At 44.8% G+C, this 14,614-nt stretch overlaps 1 protein-coding gene across 1 annotated transcript in view; it reads left to right on the top strand.

Annotated features, from left to right (window-relative positions):
- Nucleotides 1–14,614, top strand: part of LRP8 (LDL receptor related protein 8) — a gene marked incomplete at its 3' end in the record, with an annotated part of 176,937 nt that overhangs the window by 148,018 nt on the left and 14,305 nt on the right. Inside the window, exons 5-7 of the mRNA XM_080348443.1 lie at nucleotides 6,497–6,859; nucleotides 13,306–13,428; nucleotides 13,769–13,891. Coding sequence (XP_080204569.1) covers nucleotides 6,497–6,859; nucleotides 13,306–13,428; nucleotides 13,769–13,891 — 609 coding nt within the window. The remainder of the gene's footprint in view (nucleotides 1–6,496; nucleotides 6,860–13,305; nucleotides 13,429–13,768; nucleotides 13,892–14,614) is intronic.

Raw genomic sequence — 14,614 nt, 5'->3', positions numbered from 1 at the left:
AAGAAACCCACTGAACACATCCCAGCATACTTTTTTTCTATTTAAATTCTGGCTAGTACCAAACGTCTCCAATCTGATTCAGCTGATTATATTCCTATCAGGATATAAAAGACTAATAATGATGTCTTTATCCCCACAAGATCCCCATGGGGTGTCTTGGATTTTATCAAAAAGCAGCACAGTATCAACTTTAGGCATTCTGACCAGACTCTTTTTTTCTCCCAAGCTGCTTTATTTTACCTCTAAACCCACTACACTGCACTCACTCGTTCTTATTTTGAGGTCATTTTCAGTCACCTGCAATAAACTTCATAACACTTTCCTGGTATGAAGAAAATTAAGGAGACTGCAAGTATGAGTTAGCAACCTTATTGCACATAATTAAGATTAAAGACAGCAAAGAAATTCAGAGCGTGCATACCTTTTGTACAGAAGCTGCTTCTCTCCATAAATTGTGGGGTAATAATTAATTAGATTTTCAGAAAATTAAACCACTTTGAATGAATATGTGATTCTCAGGAAATATATTCTAAATCAGTAAATACACTTTTGAACCAACTATTATTTGTCAGCAGGGTCTTTGGCATCTGGTGGCTCCATTATAATTAACTAATATTATGCAAATACTACTGCAGAGAATGGAAAAATAACTCATTTTTGTTTGAGGGGAGCAGTGTGGCAAAGGCAGTGAGCACATGCAAATACTAATTTGCAAAAGTGCGTGAGGTGGCTCCTTAGCTACATTAGTGATTCGAACAATATCAGGAATTACTATTCCTTCTGCAGTCTTCATCTGTATGGGCTTTTCAGAATCAATCACCATAGCAACAACCACTGTTAGTAGTGAGACTGCAGTTCAGCTGCATTATTCCCTCCATGGGAGGCCTGTCATTTTTTCAGAGCAATATGCTTCAAGGTCATCTTCATTTACCTCCATCCCTTTTGCTGTCACAGAATCACAGAATGTCAGGGATTGGAAGGGACCTCGAAAGATCATCCAGTCCAATCCCCCTGCCAGAGCAGGAACACACGTATGAGGTTACACAGGAAGGTGTCCAGACGGGTTTTGAATGTCTCCAGAGAAGGAGACTCCACAACCTCCCTGGGCAGCCTGTTCCAGGCTCTGTCACCCTTACTGAGAAGAAGTTTCTTCTCATATTTAAGTGGAACTTAAAGTGGATCTTTGCTGTCCTTCCTGGAGGGCAGCTTTCTGTGGGGAAACTTGTCCTTCTAGGCATGAATTCATGCCTTAAAGACTGGCATTTGACTGAAGAGCTGTATGAAATATTCAGGTATTTGGTAAGCACACCAATTGTCTGCAGACAAAACAAATCATTTAGATATCATTAAACCTCATAATAAATACTAGTTAAATAAAACCAACATGATGACAGCAGTGGTAACTAGCCTGTGAGTTCCAGCTTAATTTAGCTTGTCTGGACTTTGTGACCTCCTTATCCATAGTCCAGCTCAGGGATTAATGTATGTGGGCTGTGGTGGCTGGGTTTGCACTTGGTGCAGAATACCTGGGCAGCTGGAGCTCAGGCATTCCGCTCCTGCAGCCACGCGGAGGTCAGATACTAAACCCCGCAGCTGAGGTGATTTCTGAAGTGCACCAGCATCTCCTGGCAGCATTGAAGGGGTGATAATTTGGCAGATCTCTCCCTCCCCAATGCAAATGTTAGTATGAGCAGATCATCCTTTGCCTTCTTTAGATGATCCATTATCAGATTTAAGCAAACAAGAAATTTTGAGCCACGCGTTTTTTTTAAGTTGCTTTGGGGAGTGTCTCAGAAAAATGCAGAGTAATAATTCATCTTCTTGTCTTCAGCATCAATAATTGCTGTTATCCACCTCACCACAGATTTTACCACAAATTAGCATTCTTTAAGCCATTTATGTAATTTCAAGTGGAACTGACTTTTTTTGGAGAAGAGAGATGAATTAAATATCCAACTCTTATGGGAAAGCTAGAAAATCTTTAATTAAAGATTAGCAGTGGCAGCAGTTACAGTCCATTGTACATAATTCCCAACTCCTATTAATGATGGATATCCTGTTTAATGAATATTTTGTGATTTATCCAGATTTAAGGATCCATGCTTGGTAGAAATGTTCATTGTAGAAACGTTGTTATGTACAAATATATATTTTTTGGAATTACGATTCTCAAAGACTGCCCTGTATCTTTAGAGTGTTCTACTTTTCTCTATAAGCACTTAAAAAGCATGTGGTAGAATTATCTTAGCTCAGGCACTGCACCAAAAAATTACGATTGTCCCTGCTGCACCAGACTGCTCACTAAAGCCTCTGGTTAAATCCTGGCTTCAGGCAGAAGAGAACCAGCCAGTTCTGAAACGCCAACTCCACAACTGCAGTATATCCCCCCTTTTTTTTTTAACTTCCTCCATCCACAGTCTGCTTCTGCTCCGCTCTCCTCAAGACATGTGACAAGATTGCAGCTGGAAGCTATGAGGCAAAAGCTGACATTTGTGCTCTATGTTTTGGCATATAGTACAAAGCAAAAATTAATGCAGAGCACCTGTGGTATATATTGTCTATAGGCCAAAGCACATGTATGGTATCATTTAGATGTGATATTTTGCTTCCTAAAACTGTGAAGAACCCTAACAGGTTACAGTACTCTGCAAATCTGCTTTTTGTAATTATTCTTGTTTACCTCTTTGAAGCCTGTTGGTTAAATACTTCTTCCTGACAAGCATTTCCAGGATTTCTACTGGGATAACTTTGTATTTGAAGTAGGTTTTGCACCTTAGAGTACAACTTTTATTAATTTCTTTGGCACTAGGGAAAACAAGCTAATATTTGTTTCCTTTGTTTTGCACAAAAAAGCTTACAATAGGACAGGTAGCAAAATCAGAGAATGCAAACAAATTGCTGAAGTCAAAGAAGAAATACCCCAGTGATCATTTGATTGCTATTCACACATTTTGTACTGAAATGCTCTAAAGGCAGCAAAATGCTGTAGTGATGGGAGTACGTAGGTACGCTGACAGATTTATGAAAGGAGAAGTGAAGTAAACTGTCCCTGGGACTCTACTTCTCCATCCTCATCTCTCCAGGTGCTACGAAAGATAATTTGTTGTGCTGCTTTTTATTAGATTCTTCAAACCAGCACCAAACCGTGCAGCAGGGATTCTGATGAGCACGATTGTGCTGGCTCTTGCCTAGGTACAGGGGGATTGTAAGCAGCTTTTCTCCTCTCTTGCCTGCCTGTGCCAGAGCAAGTCCCTGCGTGGCTGGAAGCTGCAGACTTTGCTTTATCCTGGCATGCCCCACGGATTTTAGCTGTTAGAGAGGATAATGGAAGGGTGAGAGGAATTGGGACGTTATCTGCCTTCCCATGGCCATCAGGACAGCCAGCTGCCCATGGAGACGGAAGCCTCTCCTGTAAGCACGTGTGACCCAGAAGGAACTGTCCCATTTGAGCTGGCCTAAAGATGGTCATTAGGTCTGTAAATGAAGAAAAGGGCATTTTTATTTCTTGAGTTCACCAGGAGGTGCTTTGAGCAGCCTTCTGTAGTGAGGGACCACTATTTGGCACTGCCACTGTCTGCCAGTGCACGCACTGCAGTAGCCCCTGACAGCTGTGGTGGTTGTCCAGTGGCCTCCTTGTCATGGCCCAGTGGTAGCTGCCCATCAGTCTTACTGGTTGCCCCAGCAGCGTATGGCTGCTGTAATTGCAGGCAGGAAGACCTGAGCACAAATAGTTGCTCTTGTCCCAGTGACAGTGATGTCCCATCGGTGTCGGTGCCGCTGCCCCTGGCTTTAGCTGCTCAAGTGAGTTGCAAATTGATCCCACCTGAGGGCTGCAGTGGTGGGAAGGGGGAGTTAGCAATAGCCAGACTGCTGTGCGTGTTCAGCAGAGAGAACTTGTATTCTCTAGTGCTGTCATCACACTAAATTTAATTTTTAAAAAGAAATAAAATAATCATGACCACACGATTTTTCTAGCTAGTAATTCACAAGCTTCACTGAGAAAGTCCTCGTGAGAGGTTACAAAAGCTGAACTGCTTCTATTTTCTGGCTGCGATTATCAGTAATTTTATATCTGTACTGGGATTAGTAGGTGCAGAGGAGGAGCTTTTCGCAAACTTGCATTGTCTGGATCCCACACATATGTTTGTCAGTCACTAATTTGCCAATGCAGCAGATTTCTGAAAAGGAATGCCTACAGACAGAAGGAGGGGTGGAGGTGGGACCAGGGGAACAACAAGGGAGAAAACGATGGGCTCATTACAGTTGGGAGAAAGGAAATTAATGCACATTTGGAGTGTGCATTTCATTACAGCCTTGCCCAAAAATTAGGCATCAAAGGACTATGCAAAATTTTGCTCACCGATCTGTTTCTGAGTTTCATCAAAATAATGCCAGAAAAGCAATTTTGTCTCAGCCTTGATCTGTTACAGAAAATGTACATAGCCTTAGAAATATTCCTGTTTCTCACTTACTTTTTAAAATAGATTGGTAAGATTACAACTGTTCTCTACTTGGCAGTTCCATATTGTGCATCATCTGAAGAAAGTGTGAGGTTATACAGCTGTGTACTTATCAGTAGGGTTAATAGATTATATCTAGTTATTAGGATAAGGTTAGAAAATTATGCTCAATGCAGAAAAAATAGCAGAATTTCTATAAAAACCAGAACATCTAAATGGTCTCAATTCTGCCATGCAAAAGTGGGGTTTTTTAGATGCTCCTCCACCAGACTGCTTGTATTTCAGGTCATAATGAGAGGTATTTATCACCTAATATTAGTTGTCTGATCTCAGTTCCCTCTCTTTGGAGAGCAGAAACATTAGCCCCTCCAAGGGACAGTTCTTATCCCAAGGCAGGTGGCAGGAGTTGCCTGCTGAGAGCATCTCTCTCGTTCCAAAATACTCTACCTAGTACAGAGGGAGCCTGAGTAACCCACCTGGACCAGACTATACTTTGCTGTCTAACACTAGGTGCTCCTTCAATGACCACACTCTGTTGCATTTAATTGTTGATGTCAAGTTGGGCACAGAGGAGTGTGCACCTGAGATTTCTTATTGACATTTATCCCTTTTGGAGGGAGCTTGGGTTGTAGCCAGTTCATGGTAGTATTGTACCAAGAAAGGCAAACCTCTCTTCTAATTTGGCAGATTGTTACTTTGGTAGACAGAGTAATATCTGGGAAACAGAGCACAGGCCCAGGGCAGGGGAGAAGTATGTATATTGTCACACTGATGTAAAACTACAGGCTGCTTAGGTTAACAGATAGAGCCCAGAAAGTTTGCAAGCTAGAATGTAAATAAGTATCCATGTACAAGTGAACATATTCGTAACTGCTAGGTAACTAGGGTTTCATTCCCAGGTATAAAACAGACATCATATTTTGGTAGAATACCACTGTGTTCCTGGTTGGCTGAAAGCTGGGATATGACAACTCCTTTACAGAAATTCTGCTGTTTTCCCTTTGAACTGTGTGGTTTGTCATAGCAGCTCTGCAGATCTGACAGTAAATATTTCTGCTTCTGAAGACAAAAAGACTCCCAAGGGCAATGGAAAAAAAAAAAGTAATTTATTTGTATATATTTATTGTAATTTATTAAAGCCTTCAGTTTCCTGTAGATAACTGAAACTGCAGAAGCAGGATTCTTTTTTAAGTAACTACTTAAAAGTGGTTATGGAGAATTTCTTCCTGGGCTTTGGTTCCCCCACACCTTGATGAAATCAAGGGACCATGAACTGCATATTGTTGGAGTACCTGAAAGCTTCATTTGAGCAGGCTTCTCTGGTTCAGCTGTCCATTAGGCTTGCAGAGGAGAGTACTCCACTCAGCTTCCAATCTGATAAACGCCTCATTTGTATGTTAATGCTGAGTTGTGATTTCCAGGGAAGGCATTCAGTGTGTTGTAAAGGGCCTTACTGGCAGATTGCAGCTAAATTGATGCTTGTCTCACTAAATATTTACCCTACACATCCCACTTAATATGTCCAAAACCAGGCACACTGTGAAATCCTGAAACCTGATTCTGTGCTTGTGAAAGTCAGGAAAGCTGGTAATGTCAGCGCGGAGCAAAGCAAAGCGCTATGCGAGACCCCCAGCGTGTGCCAGCACCTCCAGCACGCACTGCGATCTCTCCGCTCTTTCCGTGCCGTCACCCCGTGCACTGGGCCTTGCCTGGCTGCTCTTGCCCCAACACCAGCAGCAGCTGGCCCCCTGCTTTTCCTGCCTGCAGTTTTCACAGCCCTGCTGCCCCTTCTTCTTTAGGGCTGCCCATGGCCCATAGAGGTTGCATACTCTGGCGCAGCAGTGAGAAAACCACTGTGTCTCCACCTGCTTCTTGCCATGTAGTTTACTGTTGGGAAAAATGTTTTGGGTTAGGACAGCCAAGGTAATGCTTTTATGCCCTCGCCCTCCTCCTGTCTCAGTCATGCCTGAAGCTGGCATGGTGGGGATGGGGAGATTGGAGACCTCACAGCTCACCTGTTTGTTTTTATTCCCAAGCTTGTTCTCCCAATGAGTTCCAGTGCAGCAACAAGTCATGCATCTCCATCATCTTCGTGTGTGATGGTGACAATGACTGCGGGGATGGCAGCGATGAAAGAAAATGCTCTCCTCTGACCTGCAACCCCAATGAGTTCCAGTGCAACAACAGCGTGTGCATCCCAGAGCTGTGGGTCTGCGATAACCAGCCGGACTGTGAGGATCAGTCAGACGAGTCCGTAGAGAAATGTGGCTACGATGCCAAGGCCCTCAACACCTGCGCGGCTCATGAGTTCCAGTGCAGCAATGGTGAATGCATCCATCTGAACTGGAAGTGTGATGGGGACGAAGACTGCAAGGACAAGTCTGATGAGCAGGATTGCTGTGAGTGTCTGCAGGGGCAGGGCTGAGGGCTCTCCTTTTGGGGGGAGAGGGGCCAGAAGGCTGCTGTGGGCTGTGTTTTAAGGCAAGTCTTCAATGTCTATGCAGCACCTCTGCACCTGACAAGGAGCGTTTTTTTCCCAAATGGCACAGCTGGGTGCCCAACCAGCAGGGTCAGGTATATTCCAGACTCCTCTTATGATTTTTCCTTATAGGATTCAGAGAGGAGGTGTGAGAGTTGTTGGATGGTACCATGCCTCAGATGAGATCTGTTTCACTAGAAAGACAAGGAATGGAAAATGGGAAAAATGTTCAAAGCCCTCAGGCTGCATGGTGGGGTCACAACCTGGAGGCTGGGAGCTGCAATGCTAAAGGGAATATATGATCAGCAGAAAAAAAATAATGAATTTTCTGCCTCTGAAGTTAGAGTATACTGAACAAGGCAGCCAAGAGCAGCACCTCTGAAGAATCCAGTTTGAAATGTGCTTTGAGCTTGGCTTGATAAAGGCACAGAACTAATAAATAATGGATTTCTTTTCAGCTGGTTTTATGCATTTAACATGGTAGTGTTGGTGTGCTTGGCGTTTTGAATGTTTCATCCATTTTTAGCCACTAAACTGTTCAAGCTGGTCACTTATCTGAGGAGGGGGAGAGAGAGAAAGACAAGAAAATAAGAGCAAAATGTTTTGCTAAAATATTCATAATCATAAGATTGAAATGAAATAAAATATTTACATAGCTGTGTATACTTAGCAGCTCTGACATTAGGCCACCTCTGGGGAGAAAGGCACTAACCAGCTGCAGAAACCAGACATTTTTGCAAAGGTACCTAAAAAAATTTACCACTTCAGGCAGCACTGTCTTTTCATACCCATGACAACACTGAGTCTGGACTGGTGAGCAGCTGTGTGGGAATACCCTTCAAAGAGCAGATGATCAGAATCTTTCCCAGGCAGAGAGAGACAGATGTAAATTCAGTGGCTTGTTTATCAAGAGGAGGAGGATTCGGTAAGTTCTGGACACCACTGGTTACACTGCAGGAGAGCAGGGGGATGAGCCACAGGTAACCTTGGATCTGCTGTGCCTTTAGTAGGGCCAAGGAGTCTTTTAAAAAAGAGAGCTGAGAGCAGAGTAGGAGAAGCCAAACATGTTTTGTTAGGAAGAGAGCAGTGTTGACTTCTAGGTATAAGGATATCATCGCTGTCAGCCTCCTTCCAAGTAGGGATGGATTAGGTAGGATGTCTTTTTCTTCATCTCCAAGGTGATACAGGAGCTGACAGAGCTCTTGGGCAGCAGGTGCCCAGGCAGTACTCCCAGGGTCGGAAGCATTGCAGGAAGAGTGAAGCCAGGAGACAAAGTTGGCTCCTGGCATCCGTTTCAGTGTGTCTTTAAGAAAGACGGGCAGGAGCATGTTTGGTGGAGATGTTCAGCACTGCCTGGGGCAGCCCCTGTTGTTTGGTGCCTGTTTTTATTCTGAGACCTCCTGTACTCAATCCTGTACTTGTGTCCCCTCTGAAACAGAAGGCTGTGGCTAAACCCACATTTCAAATACAGGTGAAGAACCAGTGTCTGGCGCAGGGGATTCTCTGTCCCGCAGGTTGCTTTCCCTGCAGTGATGGCAACCTGGCAGGATGGCTGAGCTTAGACAACTCAGGAGAGGGAAAGGTGAGCTCCCTTCTGCTTCCAAGTGATGGAAGAGGGTAGCAGCTTACAGGTAGCACTTTCAGATGAAATGTCTCTAAAATTTCAACCCCCGTTGTTCAACTTGAAAGGAATTTTTTGAAGTCTTTTACATGCTCGGTTTACTTCGACACTCTGCTGGGTGAGAGAAGTGGGACTGTGCCCATGTACCTTGCTGAGGCAGAGGGAGCATCTGTTCCCCAGCTTCTTTCCTTGATCTGACATGCACCAGCAATATCCAGCCGAGCTCAAACTGCAGAGATGTGAGGCCCAAAAGAAGCACGGCTCTGACAGCATCCCTCAGCTACAGAGCAGCTTCACCAAGTAGCACCTCCAGATACACCAAGGGCAGCCTCCCTGGGGCAGAGGACGCAGCTGGACACCACTGCAGCACAGCACAGTGCTGACAACCACTGGAGGAAGGAGGAAGTGTGGCAGAAGTGACTTGAGGCAATTATATCTCTGACTAGCAGAGATTTAGCACCCCGAGTGTTTTTTCCAGTAAGTCTCACTACAGCACAATGTGCAGATTATCTACCCGGGAAAAACAAGCACATGAGCTGCTTCTGCTTCTTTCAGTTCTGTGGGTCAGGTAACAGTGGGATTCAAAGCCCTGTGTTTTAGCTACCGCAGTGCTGCTCCGTCAGAGTGCCTGGTTCTGCCCTTTAAACCTGTGCAAACTAGGAGTCACCCCGTTGTCACAGAGGTGTGTAAGCTTGCTGCTGTTTACACTGCTGGGAGGGGAATGTGTAAGGTAGTAGCCAGGAGAGGACTTGTGGCACTGAGCACTCGTGTAGCTGATGGGTTGACTAGGTCAGAGTCAAAAATGATGTTGCTTCCTGATCCTAAATGCAGCTGCTGCTCGGGTGCACATGCCTGCAGTAAGAAAGTGACATTTGAGAGCTCTGGAAACTCAACATCACTGTTCATCTGTTGGACTGAAGCATTTAGGGATTGACCTTTATTATTGTTTTTCCTCTCCAGAAATTCTCCTTTTGAGATCAGTATCGCACGGCACTCAGGGAGTTACAGGTGCATGGCACTGCTCCATCCCCTTAGCAACAGGGGTGGCACAAGTACAACTAGGTTTGACTTGATTAAAACCGCAGATATCAGCACTGTGTCTTCTCTTGCAAATGGGAATTGTGTGGGGTTTGCCTTGTATAAAATAGAGGGATGGGAGCTAATGCTTTAAAGGAAAAATGTCATGAGGCTATCACCAGTCCTTTGTTATAATCATTTTGGGGTGATAAGCAAATAAAGCAGAAATAAAGGGTGACAACTGATGAACAGGTTTTGGCAGCAAGACAGAAAATAAATAGGAAGGAATGAGTCATTTCAGGAAAGCTGTGTGAGAACACCGAGTGGTTGGGTTTTTTTCCCTAGCATATATATTCAAATATGTATATATATTTATAAAATGAACATTAGGTTAATTAGTCTCCAAATCTGGAATGGTTATATTTTAAAAGGTCCTTTGCAACTCACATTACAGCATCCAGGAAGGAAAATAAATAATGCCTACAACTGTCAGTCAGAAAACAGATCGCTTGGGACCTGACCTCACGCTTTTGTGCCTCTGCCTCCCCATCTATAAAGTGGGATTGATGCATTTTGCAAATGCTGGGGTTTTCTTGAGATTAAGTTCATTTAAGGGGGGCGGGGTGGGAGGGGAAACAAGAAGAAGATAGACTCAGACTTGGCATCTGGAATATTGCTGCTGAATTCGAGCTATACTGCTTTGTGCCCAGTATTTGTAAATGGGAAGTGTTTCTGTTTGAGCGTGTCTGTTAATTTAGCAGGGCTTTGGTAAATTGTTTCATATTTGATTTGCGGAACAGGGGAGCTGGCTATAAAACTGCTAAGATTTCACTGATTTAAACCCTCCAAAATAGCACAGCAGTTTTCTGAACATCTTGTGCAAATAAACAGCACAGCTCTTCTCTGTCCTTGGGATATTGCTCTGCTTTGGGAAGGGCCCTGATGGCAGCCTGCTCTCGGCTCTGCCAGCGCCGCTGAGATGGGTTTGTGTCCCGGCTTCAGGATAACAAAGTTCCTAGCCCTCTCCCCTCAAACTTATGCTCTCCAGGCCAGGTATAAATACAGCATTCTCTCTCTTCCTACTGAAAAATGCACACTGAAAAAACAGAAATGCGATATATGCATTTGAATTATCTTTGTGATCAGTAAGAGTTCTTACTGTATCTGCTCTTTTAAAATGTCTCAGGCGGGTCAGTGGCCATTTCTCAAAGGTCTGAAGTTCCACAGCTCTGCTGGAGTTTGAAGTGAGCCAGGAAACCAAGCCAGGTCTCCAAACTTCTCTCTCTTGAAGCAAAAGCGTTGTGCAATGATGTTGTACAGTCCCACACCTGTGTTTTGCAGTCCCTGTAGCAACCAAGCTAAGGGCTGTGCTGTCATTTTTTCCTCAGTCTTATGGTGCTTGTGCAACATTGTCTTTTCAGTTCCTGCAAAATTCTCCTTCATTTCTATTTGTTTTAGGATTAGAAACCTTTCTATTCTTAGCATCTAGCTATAACTGCTTTTTAGAAGAGCTGTGAAGGTTATAATTGAGGACAATTAGTAGGTTTTGTCACAGCTGCCTTCCAAATATGTAGCTGTCGTAAAGCAGATTTATTTGATAAACTGGAGACCTGTTTCTGCTCAAGGAAAACAAGATCCCCATTGGCTTTAATACATGTTACCGTTTTTGGGGGCATTAATACTTATAGTCAGCAATGGACGACAATCCTTTCCTGTCTCCACATATGAAAGTTCCTACAGAAAAGGTGAAGTAAAACTGTTTTCCATGTTGGGGGTGAAGACAAGAAATAATTGCAGCAAGGGATTTTTCCGGTAGACAGTAGCAGAAGGTTTGCAATGGCCAAGGTTTAGCCTGGAAGAGGTCAAGATTGCCTGGGGGGAAGGTGGTCTCTCCATCGTCAGGGCTTCTCCAAGCGGGTGGTTGTAGGTGGCAGGAAGAGTTCAAGCAGGAGCACCTATGCCTCCCTGCAGGAGCTCTCAGAGCCACTTCCAGATCGGTGCTTGGTGATTCTCACAGACCACAGCTTGCTTTCTTCCTCTCCTTCATTTTTCTCCTTTGGAAGCAGCAGTTCCTGCATGCTCAGTTGTGGTCCCAGATGTCCCACTGAGGTTTCCCATTTCTGTGCCTGGGTTTATTAGCTGAAATGTGGCGACACAGCTGGTCCCATAACTAAGTTTATTGCTTGGGATTTTTTTCTGACTTTGTTGCTTTTTATGAATATAGTGCACATGGTTTTCCTCTCAGAGGAGCAGTGCTATTTCCAAACTTTCCTCATGTGAATACTGTATATTGCTAAAGGCAAGATTTCCCCCTTGCCCCACCAGCCCTGCAGTTGTGGCTTTTCCTGTCTCTTGTGCCCTTCGCCAGCTGAAGATGCACTAGAGCTAAGTCCAATGAAGCAGTCATGAATCTGGATCCTACATCCTGTGGGATGCAGTCACCAGTAATGCTGAGCCTTTGTGCAGCTAATACTTTTTGGTATCGATACTAACTCACTTCATGTCTGTGGCTCTTCCTGGGTCATCTGAAAGTCGTAATTTTTATATTAGAACCATTTTGTCAAATTGTCAGGGAAGGTTTGCCACATAGCTCTCATCTCCCATGTAGTAACATCAGTGCTGACCTCCTCTAGCTATTCAGAGGCAGTGATTTTATGTTGTATGATACTAGGATGCAATCAGCAAGATGGAAAGGCTAGAATCAAGAGCTCTCCAGGGCATGCTGTCTTAATAGGATTTTAAGAAAACATCTGTAAGACGGTCCCCTCAGCAGTAAGCTACACAATGTCTCCCAGGAATGAGAAGCCTGTATAACCAGTGAATACAGGCTGCAGCCCAGTGCCTATGCCCTTTGTCAGCACAAGGCTGGTCCCAGCTAGGGAGGCCTCTTCCTCACTGTGGCCTTGGCAAGGGAAACATGACTGCTTTTAGTATGGGCAGTGCAGCTGGCTTATCTTTTTCCCCAGCTTTGGTGTTCATCAGATCTGTATCTTTAATAATTTGACCTGGGCAAATGAGCTTCAGGCTTGAAACCTGGCCTGACACTGTGGAGGTGTTTTTGGCCAGTAATCCCAAGAAACACCGAGCCACAGTGCAGTGAAACTCTTCTGTCTTCCTGTGGGCTGTTAGATCATGGGCATTTAGTAATCCAGTGATCATGTCTGTGTTGCTAGTGTTCTCCCTGTTGTGACCACACTGGCTTTAGTAGAGAGGGTCAATACATGTCTCTTGCCCGTGCCCTTAGCATGGACATGTTTTGAAATATATCTGAAAATATATATTTCTGAAGGAAGGAGAGCTGGGAAGCACTTGCCTTTGCCTACCCAGTGCCACTCTGCATGCCTAGTTGGAAAGCAGCCTGGCCTCCTACATAAGACTGAAGACGCAGAGGGGCTCCACTGCTGATTGTTTGCTGCCTGCTTGCTTTCTTGTCTCATCTGAGAAGCTTCACTGCCTGCACCAATTCTGTTTGGACTAATTCTGCTCATATGAGCTTTAGGGTGCTTTTCCCAAGGACACAGAGGGTGATCTGGGATGCCACAGGACACGGGAGCACAGTGGCTGAGGCAGCTGCTGCCACTGTTGCTTTGGTGGAAGCAGCCAGAGCTCTGTGCCATTTGCTGACAGAGGATGCGAAACTCCAGCAGTGTCAGCGGTATGTGGCTAAAAGGGACTGCACAGAAGATTCAAGTCCTTTGTGGCTAATGCTTGAATGTGTTGTCTTAAAGCTCTGGTAACCTGCCGGCCAGATGAATTCCAGTGTGGTGATGGGACCTGTATCCATGGAGCAAAGCAGTGTGACAAGGTGCACGACTGTCCTGACAACAGCGACGAGGCAGGCTGCGTCCAAGGTGCGTACAGACAGCTTTGCACTCCTCATGCTCCATGGTAGAAGCCTGCGAGAGCTGGAAAGGGCAGAGGCCTGTTCTACTCCTCCGGGCCATAGCAGGCTGCTTCTGTGTGGAGTTTCAAGCTGTTCCAGCAGTGGGGTTGCTTGGGAGAGATGATTGTGCTGACCAGGTAGACTGCATGACTTGGAAAGTTCCTTGCATGATACTCAGGCTTAATGTTCATTTGCTTAATCCCATCCCATTTCTGCTAATGACACTCTCTTGAAGCTTTATGTCAAGCTTTTTGTTGTCATGAGCCTCGTCTAACTTAGTTGCTTTCCTCTCTTGCCCGACATGACAGAGTCAGCATGTGAAAGTCCCAGCAAGTTTCAGTGTAAGAGTGGAGAGTGCATTGACGGAGGCAAAGTGTGCGATTCACATAGAGACTGCAGGGACTGGTCTGACGAGCCTCTGAAAGAATGTGGTACAGTACTTGCTTTCTACGTGTTGCTCCTGTTGTAACTGTTTCCCCTCTCCTCCATCTGGTGCTCACAGCTTTGAGTGTAACCACATGTAGCTGCTAATGCTATTTCTCACTCTGCTTCTCTTTCCTTGCCTTTATTCTCTCATCACTCTGCATATGAATATAATTAGTAGCCTTGTCTGATCATCTGTAAGTTTGAACTGTGCCCTTCTCAGCTCAGCTTTTATTCTTGGAGGGATGTATGAATTGAGCATGGGACTAGGAACCAGGAATTCACCCTCTCCCCAGATACCAGTGTCCTCCACAGCACAGATGAGTTTATTTAGCCTCATTGCCTAAATTATGTTGGAATCGTAAAGTGATGATAACATCATAAAAATTTAGCACTGGGAACGTGCTTTGAAGGTGAAAACACATAGAGTGGCAGCAATCACTGAGAGATTACTTTACCCATTTCAGGGTTTTACATGTTGTCGCTGCTTCCCTTAGAAATGACAGCAGGTTGCTCTCTGCAGCATCCTGCCAGCTTTGGGATGGTGAGAATGCACGAGCTGCAAGAGCCAGGTCTGCATCAGGCCTGTCAGAGTCAGCAGAACAGAAAGCCTGGTCCAGGGAGCTGTGCAACTCTCCCCAGGGCAGCCCTTCTCTCTTTTCCCACCAGGCATTGTGGGCACTAGCCCCAGTCTGGAGCATTGCTCAAACACACTTGGTTTTCTCCACAGT

Source organism: Nesoenas mayeri (assembly GCF_963082525.1).
Source record: "Nesoenas mayeri genome assembly, chromosome: 8".
NCBI lineage: Eukaryota > Metazoa > Chordata > Aves > Columbiformes > Columbidae > Nesoenas > Nesoenas mayeri.
This window is presented reverse-complemented; position numbering and strand designations above follow the sequence as displayed.